Below are 24246 nucleotides of genomic sequence, written 5' to 3' on the forward strand. Positions count from 1 at the left end.
CGTGCAGGCGTCAGGGGCCACATCGTGGGCAAAGGCTGAGTCAGAGTGGAATCTGGCCTCCTCGCTGCACTCTTATTCTGGGATACGAGCCCTGTGCACTGGCTAAGCAGGATACACCTGTGACGACAGAAGACTCGCCTCCGGAGCTGCTAGAGGGTGAGACGCTGGCCTGTGGTAACTCGGGTTTCCAGGTTTATAAGACTTTACTATTTAAAGATGCTGGTATCCATGTTGTGATGCCTGGCCCCACGCCAGTTCCAGCTTCTTGCTAATGCATACCCTGGGAGGCTCACCCTGGTGATGGCGCAAGTGGCTGGATCTCTGACACCCACATGCAGACCTGGAACGAGTCCCTGGCTTTGCGCAACCCAGCCCTAGCTGTTGCAGCAGGCACCTGGGCAGCACACCAGGAGAACACAACTCATCCACCATCAACAATCAATTACAAAAGTGTCTAGAAATTTTTATTCAGATACATTTCATGGCCATTTAAAAACATTTTCATACTAATTCATGCCCTAATATAATTTACTAGATCATAAAAGAATGATAAACTTCTTAAAAATAAAATCTATGTATTATACAGCTTTCATTGAATTGCCAGAGATGATTTTCACACTTAACTATACAGATAAAGTCTTAGAGGCAACATAGTAATAACGAAATTACAATGTCCTTCTATGCTCAGGCCACCCTCCCAGTGTGTCTCCCAAGCTAAACAAGAGACACTGAACACAGAGGTTTGGAGGCACCTACGGAATCCAGTACATCACAGTGATCTAGGAGCAGCCACAGCTCCCATGTGCATTCTGGGGGGGGGGGGGGGTTGTTTGGGCATAAAGTATGTAGTTAAGAGTTTGCAGCCTGAGGCGGTAAAATGTCCTCCCATTAGAAAAAGACACGGGAAGGACACAGTTCTAGTAAGTGGGACATCACGTGACGCCACACAGACCTTTAAGAGCACTGAAGAGATGTCTAACATTTATGATCTCTCTAATCTCTAGCATTTTATAACTGTAGAATGTTCAGTTCTCATTTTTGCTATTTTAAGCTTCAAGGGTTAATGAGTTATCAACACATTTTATTCAAGAGTCACAAGTCTTTTTCTTGTATGTTAAAGTAGGTACTACGTACTAAACATAGCACTAGGGCAAATATTTCCAACACATTTCTGATGCAGCCTAAGCCATAAGCTCTGGAAAATAACCAACCACCTCACCACCAGGCCAACACCACCCTATCAAAAATTATCTTCAAAGGAAAATTTTCTTCTGGTAAATACTAATTGATCTATTTCTAACATTCAGACATCCTACTTAGCAAGCACTGAAGGCTCTCTCCTTGAGAAAGTGACTCCATGAAACTGTCTGCTTCTTCTCAAAGCAGGACAAGTCAAGAGTCTTGTACTTTGGAACTGCTTTTCGGGCAAGTACCACTGGCACGCACAGTGGGGCGAATCCCTGTCAGTGAAACGGAAGACTAGGAGCATCTGAACAGTTTGGTACACTGACTATATGCTGAAATGATAACTATTTTGGATATATTGAGTTAATTAAAATTTTTGCTATTCTCTGCATAGCTGTAGAAAATATAAAATTATACATCTGTCTCATCACCATGCCTACATAGCAGACTCGATTATGTTAATATCAATCCCAACCCACATGGGTGAATTTATCATTATGGTATATGAGATTAGCATTCAGTGCATTTTCACACAGCACCTGAGCTTAAAACCAAACCCTAACGCAGCCATGTTCCCATCTGCCCTGGCACCCCTTAGTCTGTAGCAGGCAAAGAGGATTTCTGGGTGATAGATTCTAAAAAGAAAAAAAGTCACTAATTACAGACTTCCAAGGGGTAAACTGAATATTTGTAAATTATATCTCAAAGCTATTTTTGAGAAGAGTAGAGCTACAGCCCAGTAAATCTAAAGTGCCACCTGGAAGCTAGATATGTTAGGTGACTGAAATACACTCCTGACTTGATATTAACCCGTGGTGAATTTTCATTGTGGCACTAACACTCACTGGCGTGGGAGAGAAGGACAACAGACCCCAGATTAGCTGTGGAGTTTCTCGGCAGCCCCGCCCGTGCCTCCTCCTAGACAGACAACCCTAAGAGACCTCCTACTGTACGCAGGCAGGAAAACAGCCAAAGCTTACGTTGAGCAATTTCCAAAGGAAACTGAAAAGTACACTGATAAACTTTTTCCCCAGTGCAGAAGAAAAGAAGTTACTCAATTTAGAGAGGGATACTGGTGATCAATGAACCTACAAATACAGATTCCTTTCTGCATTGCTTCTGTCAGATGTTACGACACATTATTTTTCAAGCCGAAAACCAGAATAGTCGTTAAGACGATCTTAGAACACCAGCATATTCAGTAGTCAAAAAAAGTTTCACTTTGTCAAAATGGGTCTAAAGATTCTCATTTTCACCAGAAGAACAGAATAGAGCAGAACACACCCCAGACCATCATGCACTGGGGCCAGTCCAGCACATCGGTACAAGGAGAATGTGAGTTTGCCAGGAACTTGTCCAAGCTCACTTATCTCCTGTTAGCCTCCAAAAACCAATGAGGCAGTGGAAGCAGTGACACTGAATGCTGACATTCCCTGATGCATGTGTTTATACACAAAGATTGTTAACATGCACTGAGTTTCTCATTTTAGAAATAAACTACAAGGTGGGCAGCAGTTCAAAAGCCAAGGAATCACCTGGAATGTTCATTTAAGGAAGCCAGGGAACCAAGAAACCCCTTACAGCCCCTTCAAGCCATAATTATAAAAGGCCACTAGGCACTCGGACCCATCTAAGAACGCACTTGGTACAGTTCCAGACTGGAGTGCCATGACAACTGGGACTACTCACGATGCCATCTGAGAGGAGTGACATCAGACAAGAGCACGCACGCAGCCTCTGCTGACCCAGACTTTCTAGGGATGACTGTTGGTACCTGCGGCCGCCTCAGAGCCCAGCAGCCAATGTGCTGTCTCCAGGGCACACCCGGCAGCTTTTTGGATTAGAATATTGATGCATAAATGGTTTAAGACAGAAGCATATAAAAAAAAAAACAATTTTAAAATATATCCTTAAAAGTTGCTATACAGTTATCAAAACTAAATTGCATTTAATTGTACCTGCAGTTATCTGATACCTTCTCATTTGGTATCTTTCTCATTTTTGGTCTTTTCAAAACAAAGCAGTAAAAGTCCATCCACAGTAGTGCAAGTCAATCACCAAGATAACCTTTATAAAATACAGAGAAGTGCCTTTTTCTTTTATCCAAGATACGGGCAGACTTGGCGCTACCAAGAGTAAAACCCTGATATTTAACTTCAAAAACAAAAGTTTGCGAAATGTTCATAAGCCTCTAACACAGATGACTTTAAGCTAACACGACGAAGCTTGTGCTGTCTCTAATGTCAGTCCCTTAAAAGTGGTCACAGACCCACATCTCCAGCGTGTGTACTCCTGTCACTCTCCATCCCTAGACACACTGCAAGCCAATCAATACACAATTAGCTGAGGAAGTCACAGTGCCCTCTCCTAGATGGCTGTTTACTTTAGGAATAAAGTCTTCACTACCGAAAACATCTCAAATGTGTCTACAGGCCATACAGATTTTTACAGGCCCTGCAGCTGAGACAAAGAGCAACACAGGGTGGGGTGGGGTGGGGAGGGGGTGGGGTGGATCATGGCAGTACACACGTGAACCTGCTATGGGTTCCGCAAGGCCTTCCGTAAGTCTCCGTAGAAGTTGGTAAGCGTGCTTGCCATGGCCGTGTCCACCGCAGACTGCGGAACCATCCCACGCAGGTCTGTCTGAATGTAGCCTGTCAGCAGGCTCTGGTGTGGACTCTCCTTAAGTGGAACACAAAACCAGCCACAAGGATGGTTATATCCACGAACAAATTCTGGTCTCTTTTCACTCCAGTCAAGACTTATCCCTACAAGGCAATTTTAAAATAACATGAGTAATGATTGACACTGGTCTGAAACTCTCATCAAAACATATTACCAAATTATCTAATCTTTTATTATTAATAGATGAAAATTACGCCCAAGAGTGACCATGACAGTGAAAAATATTAACTACCTAGGACGATTCTGGCAGGGGGCTGGTACATGGGAGAAGGGGAAAGCTCCAACTTCATCAGAATAAATGACTTCCTGTCCCCTGGTACCTCCTTGGAAACCACAGATCTTCACTACGGCAGCCCAGCCTCAACTCAGTGCCAGTTAGGAAATCTATGGAACCACGATTCCCCCAGGCACAACCATACCTGATGTTGGACTCGCTGGTTAGGGACACTGACCTATGACTGCTTAGAAACCAGCAGCCTTCCGATGGCATTTTTCATCTCTAACAGCACACACAGCTCCAAGCAGGAGGCATGCTGTCACACACACCGGGCCTACACCCTCCAGATCTAGGACCAAGACGCTGCTCTCTGAGCACTGGACCCCTTTCTCAGAGGTGGTCATGTGATCCACTTTTGCCATCTGTGACTCGGGAATGCTATTTAATTGGGAACAAAAGCTAGAGATTTCAAAACCCCTCCTGACATTATTTTACAACCTAGCAGCTTCAACAATAACCTTTGTGACTACAGAGTCACCGTGGGGCCTGAAAATACATCTCATGTGTAAGGAAACAGGCAGACTAGAAATCTTGGGTATTTATATAACAGGTCTCGAGATTATTACCACAAGATAAAAGTCCTTCTTTATAGCCCACAGTGTAGGAGAAATCCACAAACTCTCTAGGAGAAATGATGTTCCAAAGCTGGCCGGCAGTCGTGTAACGCATCACACAGCAGTTCTGAAAGAGAGAGGAGACGGGGGTTCCACCGTGGGAACAGATTCACACACCACAGCAATCTCTGGTAACAAACTAACGCCAGTTAAAATGCTTCGAACTTAAGAGTGCTTGCAGTTCAGAGACTGACAGGCCCACAGCCCTATTCTGAATCTCACTGCTGTTATGTGCCTATGAGCAGAGTAAGTAATCAATGCCCAAGGCCCAAGGCCCCCAGTGTCCACATCTAATGCCGTCAACTGCTCGGTCTACAGAATACCCACAGCGTCTCAGGAGGCCGAGATTCTTCCAGAACATTTAAAAATCCGAATACGTTGACCACACATCAAGTGTTTTAATTAAAAAACCGAACATGGCAAAAATGAATAAAAACAAAAAGAACAAGCCATTTTTGTTACCTTTTTGAAGTATTTCTTTATTTGAAAGAGCGACAGAGAGGAGGGAGAGATCGACCTTCCATCTGCGGATTCACTCCCCAGACAGCTAGGCCCAGCAGAAGCCAGTCACTTCATCCAGGCCTCCCACATGAGCAGCAAGGACCCACGAATTTAGACCATCTTCTGCTGTTTTTCCCAGGCCATCAGCATGGAGCTGGAGCAGAAGTAGAGCAGCCAGGACAAACCAGCACCAGAGGAGGCAGCTTCACGCGCTGCCCTGCTACCCACCTCATTCTTTAATGCTTGCTGTCATCACCTGTGGCCTTTGTCGCTTAGTAAGAATGGAAACCCTACACACACAATGTAGAAATCTTAGTGCTGGAGATTTTCTTAAGCCACAAAGGCAGAGCTGCTGTGGAAAACAAGCTCCGCTCTCAGACTCATTAAGTAACAGCGGGCGCGCACACTTGCTGCACGACACAACAGGCCTCCCCAGGGCACCTCTGCACCTGCGAGCCCATGCTCACACCGGGAGCTACTGCTGTCAGCTGGCCCAAGTCTCCTGGCCTCCAGCATCTGACCTTCCCCAGAGCCTCAAACGGAAGTGAGAGAGCGAGAACCTGAGAATTAAAACCATGTGAAAGAGACTCTGACAGCAGAGAACAGCTTTAAGTGGGAAGATGCTACAAGACTTGGACAACCTTCATCAAGGGTTGGCATCCAAGGCCTAAAAGTGTGTCATCCAAGATGATGACTGCTGACATGGCTGCCCCTGGTGCTGAAACTGAGGCGCCACTGGAGGAGACACCGCGGTTTGCTGATCGAGTGTCGGCACTCCGGCACACCGCGGTTTGCTGGTCGAGTGTCGGCACTCCGGCACACACACCTGGAGCGCTCTCTGCAGTGGGTGCAGTTAAGGAAGAAGATCTGAAGCTTACATCAGAAACCATCTCCTGGACAACACACAGAAAGCCTCAGGTCAGCTTCCAGTGGTTTCAAACGGACACAAGCGAAAGAGGAGGAGACCAAAACCCCTTCTTTCCCTTAAAACTTCTGAAGATGCCCAAAGTTGCAGTACCTTTATTTGTGGCTTCACAATATTTCTGAAGATCATATCAGATGTAGGCAAAATTAACTATTTAACTAGAGATTTCCACAAGTTTGCGTATTATGCTAATCTATCAAACCATGCAAATGCAGACATAATTAGAATTGCATAGATTTACAGCACTTGAAGATAAAATGTTTTATCAAATTTACTTTGATTTATGGGCTTAGTACTGTCTCATTATAGGCTTAGTAAGATATGTAAGAAAAGCCCACCATGTTGTGGAAAAGTGACCAGAATCATGTCCTGAGTGCACAGCTCTATGTACCTGTCCACCATGCTGTGCCTCTTCCATTCCCTCCCTTCCCCCCAAGAAAACAGCTTGACATCTGAATGTAATTTTAATAGTTACTCACCACTTAACCAAAATAAGATACTTTCTCAGCTAGGGTTTGTCATTTGTGATATTTAGTAATAAGAGAGGATTGCTGGTTTCTCTTTTATCAACTGAAAACAGATGGAGACTAAAAAAATTATTTTCCTAGAAAGTGAATTGTCAGAATTGTTAAAAAACTTCCTTTTGTACAAGATAATCCACTTGGTATCTGTAAAGACAGGAGTTCTAGTCGTGTGTATTTAAAAACAGAAAATTTGGGGCCAGCACTGTAGCACAGCAAGTTAAAGCCCTGGCCCAAAGTGCCTGCATCCCATATGGGCGCTGGTTCTAACCCCAGTTGTTCCTCCTCCGATCCAGTTCTCTGCTGTGGCCTGGGAAAGCAGTGGAAGATGGCCCAAGTCCTTGGGCTCCTGCACCCACGTGGGAGACCCGGAAGAAGCTCCTGGCTTTGGATCAGTGCAGTTCCAGCCGTTGTGGCCATCTGGGGAGTGCACCAGAGGATGGAAGACCTTTGTATCTATACTTCTCTTTTTCAAATAAGTAAAATAAATCTAAAAAAAAAAAAAAAAAAAAAAAAAAAAAAAAACAGAAAAATCTTCAGGAAAAATAAACTAGGTTGTAAAAGTACTTGGTAAACAAAATAGTGAAGCAGTTCCAAATGTTTTCACTCCAGATTTGTGTTATCTCTAGTACAGAGTAGACATTTTGGGGAATATATATGAAAATGGATTGTTTAAAACCTTACATAGCCACCACTGGAAGAAAACAGTTACAGAGAGTTTGGTCTCAAGGTTATCTGCAGTGCCCAGCAGATCAACTACAAAATTCCTTGAGCATTTTAGTATCAGAATCATGAATAAATTGGGAGAATTTCACAAGTGTACTAATTGATGATCTTGCTCAGTATTTTATCTTGCTTGTTCTCCCAGAATTTTCTGTAAATCAACTTTGTTTGCAGAGTTTTCATCATCCTTACACAATTTTTTAAAAATTTAGTTTGCAGATTATTTGGTAAGGGAATAATCAACATCAGAAGTAATATTAAAATGTTTTAGGAAAAGAGATCAAATAATAGAGTTTATTATTATATCCTTTAATCATGGAATAATCTTATGTATTAATGTAAGATCTGATGATTGACATTAGCTGTATGAATATTTAATAGTTGTACCGCAAGCATTTTGGATCCTTTTTATGACCTAATTGACAAATATTTAAATTATGGTGCAATTATGCCTTGATACTTAATAAAAAGCTGTTTCAGAAAAAAAAAAAAATGCTCACACCCACACACTCTCGTTCCCACAGCAGAAGCAATGTTTCTTGGGCCAGTGCTGTGGCATAGTTGACTAAGCCTCCACTTACAGCGCTGGCATCCCATATAGGAGCTGGGGTTTGTGTCCCAGCTGTTCCTCTTCCTAACCAGCTCTCTGCTCACGGCCTGGGAAAGCAGTGGAAGAAGGCCCAAGTGCTTGGATCCCTGTACCCACATGAGAGACCCAAAGGAGTCTCCTGGCTTCTGATTGGCTCAGCTTCGGCCGTAACAGCCATCTGGAGAGTGAATCAGTGGATGGAAGACCTTTCTCTCTGTCTCTCCCTCTGTAACTCTACCTCTCAAATAAATAAAATCTTTAAAAAAAAAAAAGTTTCCCAATAGTTACCTCTTCAAAGTGCTTCAAAATATCCAATGAAGTCATTAAACTATCCCAATCCAAGCGACAGGGCCCTGGACGGATATGGTCGACTACGGTATTGACAACGTCATCTATAACACCTTGGGCTTTGTAGCTAGAGAAGGAAAAAAATGAAGTCAGATGTCAGTAGAACAAAAACTTCAGCATGCTCTTAGTTCAGAGCTAACTTTCAAATCAAGAGTAAAAATTAAAAGGGACTGAATTCCAACAACTCCCTAAGTTTTCCCAATTATTTAGTTAAAATAACGCTTCATCCGAAAAGCTAGTAATAAAACTGAAAGTCTTCATGGCAGAGTAGCCACAAAGTCCACAGAACATGCAATGCTCCACCTGTATATTATTATTTCTTCAGAAACCTCACTATATTAGTATATGTGTATTTTTTACTTTTTTTTTTTTTTAGGATTTTATTTGAAAGGCAGAGGGGGAGAGATAGCGAGAGAGAGGTTTTCCACCAGATGGTTCCCTCCCCAAATGGCCACAACAGCCAGGGGTGGGCCAGGCCAAAGCCAGGAGCTTCATCTTGATCTCCCACGTGAGTGCAAGTGTCTAAGCACTTGGGCCATCCTCCACTGCTTTCTCAGGTTCATTAGCAGGGATCTGGATCACAAATGGGGAAGGCAGGACTCAAACCAGTACCCATATGGGATGCTGGCAGAGGCTTAACCTCCTATGCCACAGCGCCGCCCCCTTACCCTGACATTTAATTAAACAAACAACAACAACAACAAAACCCTCCTATTAAGAAGGGAAAAATCGATTCATGAATCTTTCAGAACCCAACTCATTTTCAAGGCACATTATACATCACTGGGGAAGAAGGTACTCTTCCATAAATGGTGCTAAGTTGGGTAGTTATACTTACAAAGAAAATAAAACCTGGACCCCTCTTCTATACCATTCAAAACAATTAAATCCAAAGAGATTCAACAGCTCTGTATAAAATGTGAAACATTAAAACTAAGAAGAATGTGAGACTTCTATGATCACAGACTCTAGGAGGATTTCTTGAATCTGTAAAAGCACAAACCAGGCGGCACTGTGGCTTAGTAGGCTAAGTCTCTGCCTATAGCACCAGTATCCCATATGGGCATCAGTTCATGTCTCACTTGCTCCTCTTCTATCCAGCTCTCTGCTATGGCCTGGGAAAGTAGAAGATAGCCCCATGCTTGGTCCCCTGAACCACATGGGAGACTCAGAGGAAAATCCTGGCTCCTTGGTTCAGATCAGCCCAGTTCCAGCCACTGTAGCCATTTGGGGAGTGAACCAGCGGATGGCAGACCTTTCTGTCTCTCCCTCTGTTGGTAATTCTACCTCTCAAATTTTTTTAAAACATAAAACCACAAATACAGAATACTGGTTAAGATTAAAGATGTACATACCATACACAAAAACAAGTAATTTTTTAAACTAGCCACAGACTGTTGGAAGATATATGGAACACACAGAATTGTTCATGGAGGACACAGGAACAATTCCTATAAACCAATGAGAAAAAGACAGTGCAAAGAACCACTAGGGAAGGACATAATAACCAGAGATGTCAGTAAATATACACAAGATGCTCTCTTCACTCATAATCAAGTAAGTACAAGATGCCATTCACTAAGACTCTGCAGATTGGCAGATATTAAAAACGTAGTAACAAATATTAATTGAAAGGGGACAAGAATTCTTAAACTGCTGCTTTAGAGAACTTGGCAAAGTCTAGTAAAGTTGGATGTTGGACAACCTGAAAACCCAAAGAAAATCCCACAGATGCAACAGGAGGCAGTACCAAGAGGTCTGCTTTAACACTGTACTCAAGAGACAAGAATTGACAGCCCGAGTCCATCAATAGGCAACTGCAAACAGATACACACTGTGGTTCTGGTTTTCTCTTAACCCCTTTCCCTCCACGGTAGCTAACTAGTCACCATGGTTTATCAGGATGGTCTAAAGCGCCGAGAACAACCACCACCATAAGCACCCATCTCTACCACCACTGCCGCACTTAAAATGGTTCCACAACTGTGCTACCTATTTAGCCTGTTTCATAATTCAATCATTCAATTGAGTCAAGCTGTATATAATTTTAATATTTTAAATAATGCTGTGATAAAACTGCAAGTACTTAAGTCACTAGGAACTTTCTGATGATTTCTTCAAGATAAATTCCTACAGAGTACCAGGAGGGCCATGCACACTATGCTGAGACCAAGATTACATCAGCCATCCAGTGTTACTGTGATCACCTCACACCAACTCAGGCCATAAAAGACATGGATACTCTTAAGGCTTTTAAGTCATAATGCCAATTTGCTTTTCAAAATCCTTAAAATTTTAAAGGCAAAATTTACCAGCAATGGTATTTAGTGATTTTGTATTATGTGTACTTCTATTGATGTTTAGCAGTGTCTTGAGTTACACAAAACTGTAGGAATTTACTTACAGATATCCATTAAATTCTTCTGAGGGCTTTCTCCAAACTGTTACATCTTTCTAGAAAAATGAAAGCATTATACGGTGATAATTACATAGATGGAACCATAGATACAAAACTGACAAGTTCATGAGTCTAGAGCTTGTCTTTCAATTAAACGTAAAATTCTAAAAGATACATAAAAGCCATCTATGAAGTGACCCACATGTGAGTTCTCTAATTTAAAGTTCTTCACATTTGGACTCAAAGATGACTCAGTAATGGCAGAATCTCAGTGGCCACCGAGACCCGCCTCAGTCCAGTCTTATCCATGTATCGCTGAGACACTCAGACTACAATACTAGAAACACTAAACATTTCACTCTGAAATTGTTTATGCTTCAAAAAAATTAACAATTCACATTATAACCTTGACACCTAGAGTTAGCTCTTCATTTTTTCCACCAACCATCTCCCAGTTAATTTTGATAATCAATGGCTTGAGCACAGAATACCCAGGAGAGGTAGAGCAGAGAAGTCGTAGGCGCCCACGCTGTCTCCATCAGTGCTCAGTGTGGCGATCAGGTGTCAGACTGGTAGAGCAATCCTACCACCACCCGGCCTTGACATCTGAAACTTCCAAACCATCAAGGACTACACTTCCCTAAACTAGCAACGACACACCTCATTTACTAAGAAGCTGTTTGACTCTGGCTTCCATGAGTCCATTCTCCTATCTCCTACCTTCAGAGCTAATGACAGCAGTGCAGAATTCACACGGATATCTTTTCTTGCTTGTGGGATGTTAGATAACCCACCCATCTGACAGCTGTCTATCTTCTACAGCCATCCAAAGTGTGCTCTCTTCCCAGATGAAGCTCCTGACTTGTGCCAATTTGGGGAGTGAACCACCAGATGGAAGATCTAACTTTCAATCAATCAATCTTTAAAAAAAAAAAGTGTGGTCTCGTCTCCACATTTTCCCATATCATTTTGAACAATTCACTAGACAGAAGACACATGCATCCCACACATATGTAGTGAGTAATGGGATTCATTCTTACCGTTTTCTTCACAACACGCCACTGATCGCTGTCAATGCTGTGGTACTGGATGAGCGTGTTTTTAAGTTTAGTCGAAAAGGTGGCAGCATCAGGCAGGCTTTCCATTTGCTCTCTCTGTTAGAGACCAAGATCAGCATCAGCAACACAGCAGTTAAGAGGCAGCAGACCAAGGTCCCCCATCTCTGCACAAAGGAATCACCTGGGGGGGGGGGGGTCCTCACCTCAACCTACCAGAGCACAGACCTAGCAGAACTTTCCCAGTGGCTTCCAGGTGGGAACCATAGCCAGGGACGAGAACCACACACTCTGACAGCTACTAAAAGGACTCATAAATACATACATTACATAAATATTAACAGTCAATAAATGGATGGGAGGACACAGGAGGCTGGATTTCTTACACATGGGGGGCTAATTCTCAAATACTTACTGCCCACTCTGTCTCCCCAGTGAGGTCCACAGTCCCAGTTCCAGTAGTAAAGAGATCCCTACTCACACCAGCAAACCCCAACACCTCCAGTGTTCTGATCCACTGGGTTCTTCAGGGGTCACAATGGCCAGTCTTGCTGCTGACTCTGGGTCTCTGCATCAGCTGCTTCTCTGGACTGCTGATCACAAATCCTACCACAACCAATAATCTGTAACGTCAATTTCAGTTAACGCCTCCCTGGCTTCCTGCCACACGTGCGGGAGATCCAGATGGTGTCTGACTCCTGGATGCAGCCTGGCCCAGCCTGCCCAGCTCTGGTTACTGCATCTGGGAAGTGAACCAGCAGACGGAAGATCTCTATCTCAAATAAATAAAAAGTTAAATTAACTAATTTCTTTGCTGGTGTACTCTTCCCTTTGACCACTTTATCGCAACTAACAGAGCACAGGTCCCTGTCCACTTTTTCACCATTAGGTGCTTAGCCTGGCGCACAGCAGGCCCTGAATAATGTGGTTGAGTGTCTTGCTTCAAAACAGACATGATTGTGGTATCACTTTGTATTCTCTTGGCACTAGGGTACCACTTTCTTAGCATAATTCCTGCTTTTCCCAATACTCTCTCTATTCTACCATTCATTAAAAGACTAAAAGAAATTTTGGGGAAAAAATTCCCATCACAGTTATTATGGTGAAAAGGCACACTGATTTTAGCCATGAGAAGATTCCAGGAAAACAAAGGACCAAGTTCTAAGGGACAGCTGGAGAGAGGTTTGCAGAGGAGAATGGACAGAACACAGACTTCAGGGAGCAGCCGGGGGGGAGGAGGGGGGACACGCCAGAAGATGGCAGCAACCCACCAGCAATTCCCACGGCACAATCTTCCCAGGGCAAGAGGAGGCAACTGTGGCCCACACCACTGGGGGGTCTAACTGAGGGAGAGCTCCAGTCGTCACTGACTACGTCCACCCCGGGGAGCTGGCGGGACAAGGTGTCCACGTAGCCCACTGAAGGGAGGCCACGTTGCCTCCTCCCGTCCCCTCACAAAGCGCCAGGCTCAGTGTGCTGAGGCAGAGCTGCAGCTGACCTCTGTCCTGACTCTCAGAGTGGGAGGTCGCTCACTCCAGGGACAGGGAGGCTCACGGCGGGGAGAGCAGACCCTCCGCTGCCTGTGAGAGGTCTGCCCAGGCCACAGAACGGAAGACGGTGTAAAGTGTGGCTGGATTCCAATTCCAGAAGTCATACTACAGAGCACACAGGTGCTCTGTGGATCACGTCTGAGTGGATGGGGTGCGTGGACTCTAGGCAGTGAGTCACCTGGTTCACCACGGCCGGAGACTGTCACCACGCCAGCCGCGTCAACACCCCTCACACTCACTGATCACAGTCAGAGGAGCTCCACTACACTCAACTTGGGTGCCACTCTGGACTCTGAGTCACCCACAGTGGCCAGAGCGCCCTGGCCCTCACCCAGCACACAACTCCGGATCCCTGACATAAGCTACAGGCATTCCCCAAGCCAGAGGCACTTTCCAAGAAGAGAGCCTTCAGGAAACAACAAGTGATTCCCCAGATACAAAGTCAACAAAGACATCCAAGACACATAAACAGGCTCTCCAAGAGAACACAGTAATACAGCAGTATTGGACTGCAAAGACAGGGAGACTGATGAAATGCCTGAGAAGGGATTCAAAAGAATGGCTGTAACCTCACTCAGAAACACAAGCAGTTGCATGAAATAAAATCCATACATGCCATGCCACAGATGGAGAAATTCAGCAGATAGAAATACTAAAGAAAAATCAAACCAGGGGCCGGGGCTGGGGCTCACTTGGCTAATCCTCCATCTGCGCTGCCGGCATCCCATATGGGCACCAGGTTCTAATCCCAGTTGCTCCTCTTCCAGTCCAGCTCTCTGCTGTGGCCTGGGAGGGCAGTGGAGGATGGCCCAAGTGGGTGGGCCCCTGAACCTGCGAGGGAAACCAGGAGTAAGCTCCTGGTTTCGGATCGGTGCAGCGCCAGCAGTAGCGGCCATTTGGGGAGTGAACCAACGGAAGGAAGACCTTTCTCTCTGTCTCTCTTATTGTCTGTCAAATAAAAAGAAAAAGAAAAAGAAATAAGCAAAATTGATACAATCACTGATCCAACTAACCACAAAAAGGGAGAAGATGCAAATTAATAAAATCAGATATAAAAAGGAGACATTACAACTGATACCACAGATATTTAAAAAATCAGGAATTATTACAAACAGCTATAGGCCAACAAATTGGAAAATCTAGAAAAAATGGGCAGATTTCTGGAAACATACGATTCACCAAAATTGCACAAAGACATAAAATCTGAACAGACTAATAACCAAGGCCGAGACTGAATCAGTAATAAAGAGCATCTCAGCAGAGAAAAGCCAGGAGTGGACGGCTTCACTGCTGAATTCTATCAAACTTCTAAAAAATAACTAATCCCAATAACTCTCAAGCTATTCAAAATAACTGAAAGGGAAGGAATCCTTCCAAACTCTCTTCAAGGCCAGCATTACCTTAATTTCATAACCAGAAAAAAGATACTATAGAACAGTATCCCCGATGAACATGCATGTAAAAATCTTCAATAAAATACCAGCCAATTAAATCTAAAATCGAAAGGATCATCCATCCGGATGATCTGAGATTTATCCCAGGGATGCAAGGATGGATGGCTCCACAAATGCAAAACAGCAAATGCGATACATGACACCAACAAGATGAAGAACAAAAACCATATGGTTATTTCAACAGTCGCAGAGGAAGCATTTGATATTGATAAAATACAACATCCTTTAATGATAAAAACCTTAAAATCTTGGATATAGAAGGAATATACCTCAACATAGTCAAGGAATGTATGACCAACCCAGAGCCAGCACCACACTGAACGGGCAAAAGTCAGAAGCATTTACGCTAAGATTCAGAACAACACAAGGATGCGCACTTTCACCATTACTAGTCAATGTAGTTCTGAAAGTATTAGCCAGTGCCATTAGGCAAGAAGAAGAAATCAACAGGATACAAATTAAAGAGAGGGAAGTAAAATTATCCCTGTTTGCAGATGACATGGTCCTTTATATAGGTAAACCGGAAAAGTCCACTAAGAAACTACTGGAATTCATAGCAGAATTCAGCAAAGTTGCAAGATAGAAAATCAACACACAAAAATCAATAGCATCACTTAACAACAGTATATACACTAACAATGCTCTAGCTGAGAAAGAATTTGTTACATAAGTCCCATTCAACATAGCAACAGAAAAATTTAAATGCCTTGGGATAAATTTAACCAAGGATGTGAAAGATCTCTACGATGAAAATTACAAAGTATTATGGAATTAAAATATAAAACAAAAAATAGAAAACTCTGTCATGTTCATGGATTAGAATATCACCCAGACTGGTGCTGTGGCATAGTGGGTAAAGCCGCCACCTACAGTGCCAGCATCCCACATGGGCACCGGTTTGAGTCCCAGCTGCTCCACTTCCGATCCAGCTCTCTGCTATGGCCTGGGAAAGCATATAAGATGGCCCAATGCTTGGGCCGCTGCAAGAAGCTCCTGGCTCCAGATCAGCATAGCTCCGGCCGTTGCAACCAACTGGGGAGTGAACCAGCGGATGGAAGACCTCTCTCTCTGCACCTCTCCTATCTCTGTGTAACCTAGACTTTCAAATAAATGAATAAATCTTTGACAAATAAGCAAAAATCATTCCCTGAAGAAAGCTCAGTCTCAACAAATGGTGTTGGGAAAATCTCCACACACACAGGTATGAAACAAGATCCCTACCTTACACCCTATATAAAGATCAACTCACCATGGATCAAGGATCTAAACCTAAGACCTGAAACCATCAGATTACTAGAAAAAAACAGAGGGGGAACAACAGCAAGACATTGTCACAGGCAAAGACTTCTTGGGTAAGATCCCAGAAGCACAGCAATCAAAGCAAAAATAGACAATGGTGCTTACATCAAGCTAAGAAGCTTTTGCACAGCAAAGGAGACACTACAAAGTGAAGAGGCAACCAACAGGATGTGAGAAAATACCTGCAAACCATGGAGCTAATAAAGGACTAATATACGGAATATATAAGGAACTCAGGAAACTCAATCCAGTTAAACGGATAAAGGACATGAACAAAGGATGAAACACAAATGAGCAAGAGACACATGAAAAAATACGCTCAGGATCACTGGCCATTAGGGAAATGCAAATCAAAACCACAATGAGATATCACCTCACCCCAGTCAGAGTGCTATCATCCAAAACTCAAAAAGCATCAAATGCTGGTGAGAAAATGGAGAAAAAGGCACCCTAATACACTATTGGTGGAAATACAAGCTGATACAACCATTATGAAAGACAGTATGGCAGATTCCTAAGAAATCTGAAAATAGATCTTCCATATGACCCAGCTATCCCACTACTGGGAATTTACCCAAAGGAAATGAAATCAACATATGAAAGTTACTTGTACTCCTAAGTTTATAGCAGTTAAATTCACAATAGCTAAGATATGCAATCAACCCAGATGCCTGTCAACTGATGACTGGATAAAGATATGTGGATGGGTACACAGACACACAGATACACACAAACAGAATACCATCTGGCCACAAAAAAAAGCATGAAATCTTGACTGTTGCAACAAACTGGATATAACTGGAGTTCATTATGCTTAGTGAAAGAAGCCAGACCCAAAAAGAAAAAGCATCAGATTTTCTCTTATTTGTGATAGCTAATATAGAGTATAAAAATTTTAATGTACATGAATGAAATTCACATCTTGGAATTTGATCATTGTTCATTCCTACTGAACAGTGGTGTTTCTATTTTTTACTTGAACTTTTATTAGTGGAGCATAAAGTCTTTGCCTATAAAGTAAATTTAAAAGAAGTTATAAAAATCAAAAAAGAAAGGCAGAGGGAAGTATCATTATATTCTTAGAATTATCTACAAACTATATGAAATCTGTCTTTATATTAATACAAAATTTTTAAAGATCGAAAAAAGACTCAAATGACATCTCAGGTCTCACATCTTTATCGAAATAAAGCTGCTAACTGTCAACTAAAGACACACATACCAGAATCACCTCAAACATCTGTTGCGAGTTCTGCTGGTTTTATCTATAAACAAGTTACAGGGCCTGCTGCCAAACAACTCGATTCATTCTGTTCCAGAGCGAGCCACAGTAATTTTGGTCATTTAATAATGTCACACTGGTCACTCTTGTCCAGCCAGGGTGGGGAACCGCCAATATCACAACGAGAGGTGACAATAAATCAAGACTGTAGCCAGTATTTAAATAAACAGCATAACATGGAGCACATACACCATCAAAACTGATAAATACTGAAATTATACAGAAACACAGGAAAGTACATATAGAAAACTCAGTAATATGGAATGTAGATTTATTTACGTGACACAAAATGTGCATTAAGTAGACCTCCTCCCCAAGAGCGGAAGGTGGATGAGCGCATTCAGAAAGTCTGCCAGTCAGGAAAAGTCCGTTTCCACTCAAGAGGCTGACAGCCTGACGGCGAGAACACTGACCTCGTCCAAGGGTGAACAAGCGGCTCCCGAGAAGGCCCCTGACACGCACAGCTACCACTGGCATCTCTGAGTAGCAATGTTCTTGAAACCCAGAGGTTGCCTACAGGTGCCGGAAGCTGGCAGATAAGAGCATTTTTGCAACAGAAATCAGAGGAGATGGAAAGCAACTATCATCCTAAGCAAACAGGAGTGTGCAGACCCAGTACAGAGAAGCAAGCTCTAACAGCTGTGAGAAGGAAGAGGCTCCGGCACTTCAGCGTTGGCGCCAGCGACAGCCCACCAGTGCCCCCAGCACCCAGTCAGCTCCGCGCTCCCCGGGCCTCTGCTGGCCTGGCTGAGCTCCCTGTCTGCTTCCTGCCCTGGACTCCCCTGCAGACCCGGGCAGCTCCCACCCAGGTCTCTCACAGCACGTCTATTTACGTGTTACCCTCTCCACCCAACTATGAACTCCTTTGGGGCAGGACAAGTGGCCCAATCCATGTTCTACTCCTGCGTCTAGTGACCACCACAGGCAGACAATCCAGGACTGAGAAGGTGTGGCAATTGATACCGACCTCCTCCAGCTTCCGAACACCTCAAAGTCCTGTTCCCAAAACGAAACGTGACAAGTTCCCAAGGATGCCGCTGCCCAGGTACCGGAGCCTGCTGGCTCTCAGGGGGAGCATGGGTGGGAGCCAGGAAGCAGACACAAGTAAACCCCGGCCCTCAGTACAGGTCACGGCCCTCAGTACAGGTCAGGTCTCCGAGGGCCGCCTCCCCTGCTGTGCCACAGGAGCGCCCTGCCTCTAACTTCACACTTCACTGCACTGTCAGGGCAGCCAGCACCCTTATCAGACTCTAAGCAAGACGGCGGTGGCCCTGTGGCCAAGCAGTGAGCAATGGCGGCAGCTCTATTTTTTTCCGTAACTGTTTCCTAAGTCCTTATCTGTGAAGTGACCACTGGCAGTGCCCAAGAGACAGGATATGTAAACAACCGCCCTCCGCAGGTGGCTCACACACGAACCAGCGCACAGCTTTCTCCAACAAGCAGCCAAAGCCAAGGACCCCCGACGCCGGGCGGTCAGCACGAACCCCGCCGAGGGGCTCCAGCAGCCCCCAGACAGCTCGTCGGCCTTGGCTTCATCACCACAGTGCACACACCCCGTGGAGCCTGGCCGCAAACGAAGCACAGAGGTACCGCGAGCAAGTGAGCCCACCTGCGCCCGCGCCCACAGCGACCCTCCCGACCGGCCCTCAGGCCCTGGACGCTGCTGGGGCTCGGCCCGAGGCTGTGCGGGGCACCCCGGCGGTGCTCGCCCCCCTGGCCTCGGTCCTCTCCTAAATTCATCCCCTGCAGGCGAGGAACGCCGGACCCTCAGCGCCCCTCCCCCACCACCGCCAGGGGCAGCCGCAGCCCACTACTAAACGCTAAATGAAAGCACCGACAGGTGCACGGACAGCACGCCCGGCTCTCACGCACACGCCACGGCGAGACGGCCGCGGGCTCTGCCCCACACAGGGAACGTCGCACCCCCCCCAACCCCTCCCGGGAGCGCGCGCACCTGAGCAGGGCGAGCAGCCCGCAGCCCCCGGCCCACCCGCGTCCACGACGCCCCTCACCTCACGGGCCGCTGGGAGCCAGGGCGCCGCAGGGGCCACCCAGGTGCGGCACCAGGCCCCGCGAGAATTACACACGCAATCCCCACGGCTTACGAGGTCACTCCAAAAGGCGTGTGGGAAAAGGGAATTAAGAGAGATGTCTTTATTCTGCTGACCAAACACAAACAGAACTCGGAAGCCCACGCAGTCTTCCCACAACCCGCATTTTCCATGCACCTCAGAGACCCCTCTCGGGCCCGCCCACCGCCCAGCTCCACCTGCGGGGCCTTCAGGGACCCTCGCGCGGGCGAGCCCGGGTGCGGGAGACCCGCACGGAGTCCCGCACCGTCGCTAACGGGGAGCCCCGGGGGCGCGGCGGGCCCCTGCCCGCTCTCCACCGATTCTCGCAGGAGGCGGGGTCCCCCCGGCCGGCGAGGGCGTCCTCTGGCCGACCCCGCCACAGCCCGCGCGGGTCGCCGGCATCGCGGGGCCGAGGACCGCACCGCAGCCCAGCCACGGCGGCGACCGGACACGCGCGGCTCCGGGCTGCTCCCGCCCGCCCGCCTCGGCTTCCTTCCCTTTCTCTCCACCCAGCACCCGGCACTGCGCCCCCTCGTCGGGGTCCCGCCGCCGCTCACCTGACGAGCGGCAGGAGCGGAGGCGACGCCGGCGACCGCGGGAACACCCAACCGCCGAGAGCCGCCGCCGGAGGCCCCCGGCTCGGCTTCCCCGCCCGCCGGGGCGCGCCAGGCAGCAGCCAATAGGCGCCGGGTCCCGGCCGGCCGCATCCAATGGGAGAGCAGCGAGGGCCACGAGGCAGGGCGGGCGACGCGCCAGCCCCGCCCCGCCGGCGGGCGCGCGGGAGGACCCGGGGCGATGTTGGCGGAGCAACGTGTATCTGCTGGGATTGGCTGGCCGGGCAGCGTGCGGCGCGCTGATTGGCCGTCGGGAAATGGACCGATCCGGCGTGCGTGTGGGCCGGCGGGCCGGGCCAAGTCGCTGTGGGCGGGGCGGCCGGCGCGTGCTCCCTCCGGGGCTGGGCGTGGCCTGACCTTTGCCCGCAGGCCGTAGTTCTCCTCCGGAGCCGGCTCGGCACGGGGCGCGCGGGGCGCCGGGCGGGGAGGTGGCCGCGTGCGGGCGTGGGCCGTCTGGAGACCCGGCGAGCGGGGCTTCGAACCCGACCTGCTCTTTCCGTTTCCCGGGAACTCAAGCAAACGCGCGGCTTGAGAACCCACGGAGGGTGGGGAGCCATGCGCGGCCGCGCCATTCGTGGGTTTGGAGAGATTTGCCACGGGACGAAATGACACTCCGCGAAGTACTGCATTGGCCGCAAAGGGAGCCCAGACCCTGGCTTCCGGAAGTGTCCAGGGGCTTTAAGGCATTAGTTACTGTCTGTTCCCGGGGTCGTCCTGTGGGGGTGCCACTGGACAGGGGTTTCAGTTGGGTATGTTGAGTGGCCTGGGGCTCCTGGGGGTGGGGGTGGGGGTCCCCCCCTTACAGGCTCAGCCCTCTCGGCTGCCCGCTCTGGGTGAGGGTGCACCCACCTGGAGGTGTGATTTAAAGCCACAAGGTCCCACAAGACAGCCAGGGTCTCCGGGAGCCGGTGCGGCTCTCCCCAGGGCCCAGCCCCTTCCCCTGCCCGCTCTGGGTGAGGGTGCACCCCCTGGGTGTGATTTCAGTCTGCAAGGTCACACAGGCAGCACAGGAAGCTATCAGTCGGGGAGACGCCAGTGGGTCTGGAGACGGGATTTCCAGCCACGGCTGGCAGCCTGCCTGTGAAGGACATTCCACCTGGGTCTGAGGGCCCGCAGACCCCGGCCCCGCTGGCCGGCCTCACTGAACTTTGCCCGCTTTGTCTCTGATCCCGTGGCGCTAAGGTAGGGTGTTGACACACGTGTTGCCCTTGCAGTCTCCAGGAAGGTTAATTGCTGAATGACTGGACTAGAATCTGGCCAAAGTCCACCAGATTCTTACTCGTGAGAAATGACTTTTTCAGCGCTTATTGATTCCCGTGTACTTGAAAGGCAAAGGGAAGGCACAGATTTTTCCATCCATGAATTCACGCCCCAAATGCCCACACCTGGACTGGGCCAGGCCAGAGCCAGGAGCCCAGAACTCCATCTCCTTCTGGGTCTCCCAAGTGGGTGGCAGGGGCCCAGGCACTCCAGCCGTGACGGCTGCCTCCCGGGCACCTTAGCAGGGAGCTGGATCAGAAGCCAAAGTGGCAGAGCCAGGGCTGGAAACAGCACTCCCACATGGGGTTGAGTGTCCCAAGGTCAGCTCGGCCCACTGTGCCACGGTGGGATTCAAGGGGCTCACAATGTCCACAAAAAACTCATGCTGTGCCTCGCAGTTCCTCGTCAGAACGGTGCACAGTGGGGACCGGAAATGAAAGGCCTACCCCCGCCCCCACCCTTCGAGGCTTATGCAGTTTGCTTGCATTGGGGAGCAAGTCCTCGGCGGAGCACCCCGCTGTGGGGACCCGGCTCTGCCAGGTCACTCGGACGCCCCGCCTGTGTGCGGACACGGTCACTGTGGCTTTGTCTGGCGTTGGGGACGGAGGCACTGCACTTACGCTCCTGGGAGTTCTTGTCTGATTTCTGGGAGATTTCCGTTGCTTCTCCTTTGTTCCTCCACTGTTGCCCTGAATTTCCTGGTCAGAATGAACGTGGGGCGGCTGAAAACAACCCTGCCACTTTCAAAGTAGAATGTCACTAGTGCAAAACTGCAGCTCCAGGACAGACAGGACACGTCATCTGAAGCTAACACTGGGTCGCCAGTAACCCAGACGTGGCGAAAAGCAGGCATGCACGAACAGGGAGCTGCAGCATTGGCGGGCAACAGAGCTCTCCCCTCCAGATAGTCTGCAAATGGGGAAGTAGGCTTTCCACCCACAGCGAGAGACAGAATTTTAATTAAGATCCCTAAAAAATTCTAAACCACAGAAATAATAAATTTACCATTTCCTGCCCAGGAATAATAAACCTAGAAATAAACAAAATAAAAACAGACATGTGCAAATATCCCCAATGACTTGAAATTTTTTTAAAAGTCTGTCCTCCAGACTCTTAAGTCACAGAGAAAATTAAACACTGCATACTGAAAAATATTAATAATATTTCAAATTATTAATAAATACTGTATATCAAAGCCAGGGAATATGACAAATCCTAAATTTAGAAAACTTGAACTCAGGAAAACTCATGGCCTGATCCAATGCAACAAATATTTATTAAATGTCTGCTATGTATACCATGTACTAAGGATATATTTCGTCTTACCTGAGAATCTTGTATTTACAAATGACAGCTAAGCCAATAAAAAACTAGATACAGGAATATCTTATAGAAAGATACGAAGAGACTGGCATTTGGCCCACTGGTTAAGTCACCCGCAAAGACACCCACATTCCGTATTAATGTGTTTGGGTCAAGCCTGGCTCCACCTCCTGAATCCAGCTCTCTGCTTCAAGTGCCCTAGGAGGCAGCTGGGATGCTCCTGCCACCCACATGGAGATCAGTGTTGAGTTCTCAGCTCCTGGCTGTGGGCACCAGCACATTTGGATATGAACCAGCCAATGGGAGATTACATCCGTCTGTCTCTACTCTGTCACTCAAATGAAGTTAAAACTGTTAGGAAAAGAGTGCACATTGGTGCTTCCTCACACAGGGCACCAAAATGTTAGGAAAAGAGGCAGAGAGGAGACAGAATATGAACTCACAGCCAGACCGAATTTATTCAGAGAAAATAAATCTGCAGAGGTTGACCAACTACCATCATGCTCACAGAGCAAACACATGGCAGAAGCCTAGAGGTCAGGGGCTGGGTTAATACCTTAGGTGGCCTAAGGGGAGGGGTGGGGAGGGTGGGGAGGCAATAGGCAGTGATGATCTTCTCCATACTGGTTCTTCCCGTTGGCCCTCTGGCTTCCAAACCCACTGAAGAATGCAGGGGGCGGGATGGGGACAAAACAATCTCTTGAAAAAGGCAGGAATAACAAGAAACCTAAAATGGCTGAGGCTTAAGTCCTTGTTCCATCAGAAACAATCATTTAAAACATATAGGAATAAATTGAAACAATCATTTAAAAGGAATAGGAAGCTGACTTACAAATTTTATCTTACAGAAATTTGCAACTCAGAAGTATGAGCCACAGACCAGCAGCTCCCGTATCCTGTGGGAGTTTGCTATAGACAGGAGTCCTAGTCCCTGACCTGCTGAATCAGCATTAACAACTGGGTCATCTGCAGGCGCACTGAGTCTAGAGAAGCGCCATTATAGAACACAGGAGCTTGACTTACGCTGAACCTCAAGCCAGGGGGACACCGCAACCTAAAGGTCACCAAGAACGAGTGCCACAGTGCCACGTCAGAAGCTGCGTACTTACACGCCCTTCACTGTGCAAAGTTACATTTCAATTAATGAGCAGAGTCGATCAACAAGCAAGTTCGGGAAAAATTCAGAAGGCAGAATTAACAATATAGAAACAAAAATACTGGGAAAAATTGGAAAGCAAAAAAATACATGACCTGGGTTTTGGTGGGGTGGGAGTGAATTTGAACACAGTAGAATTTCAACAGTATGTCCAATAAAGAAGGAAAAAACAAGAGAAGAGTTAAATGAGTATGAATAAATGGAAGGAACTTCCATTGAAAATTAAGTCAAAATGGTGAGCCTTCATTAATTCAAAATTTAAATCTTGGTAAAATGAATACAACCCCAATAAAATGTAAATCACCAAATTTGACCAGAAAAGGAATTTGAGTTAGGAGTCTAATCAATTTGTACAAATAAAAACTTTGAGACTATTAGGAAAACACTACCACTCAGCACAGGACAAGAGCATTTC

At 46.8% G+C, this 24246-nt stretch overlaps 1 protein-coding gene across 7 annotated transcripts; it reads right to left on the bottom strand.

The window, feature by feature from the left end:
- Positions 1 to 442: 442 nt before the first annotated feature.
- Positions 443 to 20237, bottom strand: STARD4 (StAR related lipid transfer domain containing 4). 7 transcript variants are annotated; one of them, XM_008248409.4, is made up of 7 exons: positions 20036 to 20167; positions 12038 to 12122; positions 11807 to 11920; positions 10773 to 10822; positions 8309 to 8435; positions 4714 to 4828; positions 443 to 3953 (listed from the first exon to the last, which is right to left on the bottom strand). In XM_008248409.4, the coding sequence occupies exons 3-7, from the start codon at positions 11909 to 11911 to the stop codon at positions 3724 to 3726; spliced, it is 627 nt and encodes a 208-aa protein (XP_008246631.2). In that variant the 5' UTR covers positions 11912 to 11920; positions 12038 to 12122; positions 20036 to 20167; the 3' UTR covers positions 443 to 3723. The 7 variants fall into 7 exon arrangements, with proteins under 7 accessions (XP_008246631.2, XP_008246628.2, XP_008246629.2 ...); XM_008248406.4 differs by having other exon boundaries at positions 12028 to 12122; XM_008248407.4 differs by having other exon boundaries at positions 12028 to 12131; positions 20036 to 20132.
- Between the last annotated feature and the right edge of the window lie 4009 nt (positions 20238 to 24246).

The sequence above is a fragment of the Oryctolagus cuniculus genome, chromosome 6, assembly GCF_964237555.1.
Source record: "Oryctolagus cuniculus chromosome 6, mOryCun1.1, whole genome shotgun sequence".
NCBI classification, from domain to species: domain Eukaryota; kingdom Metazoa; phylum Chordata; class Mammalia; order Lagomorpha; family Leporidae; genus Oryctolagus; species Oryctolagus cuniculus.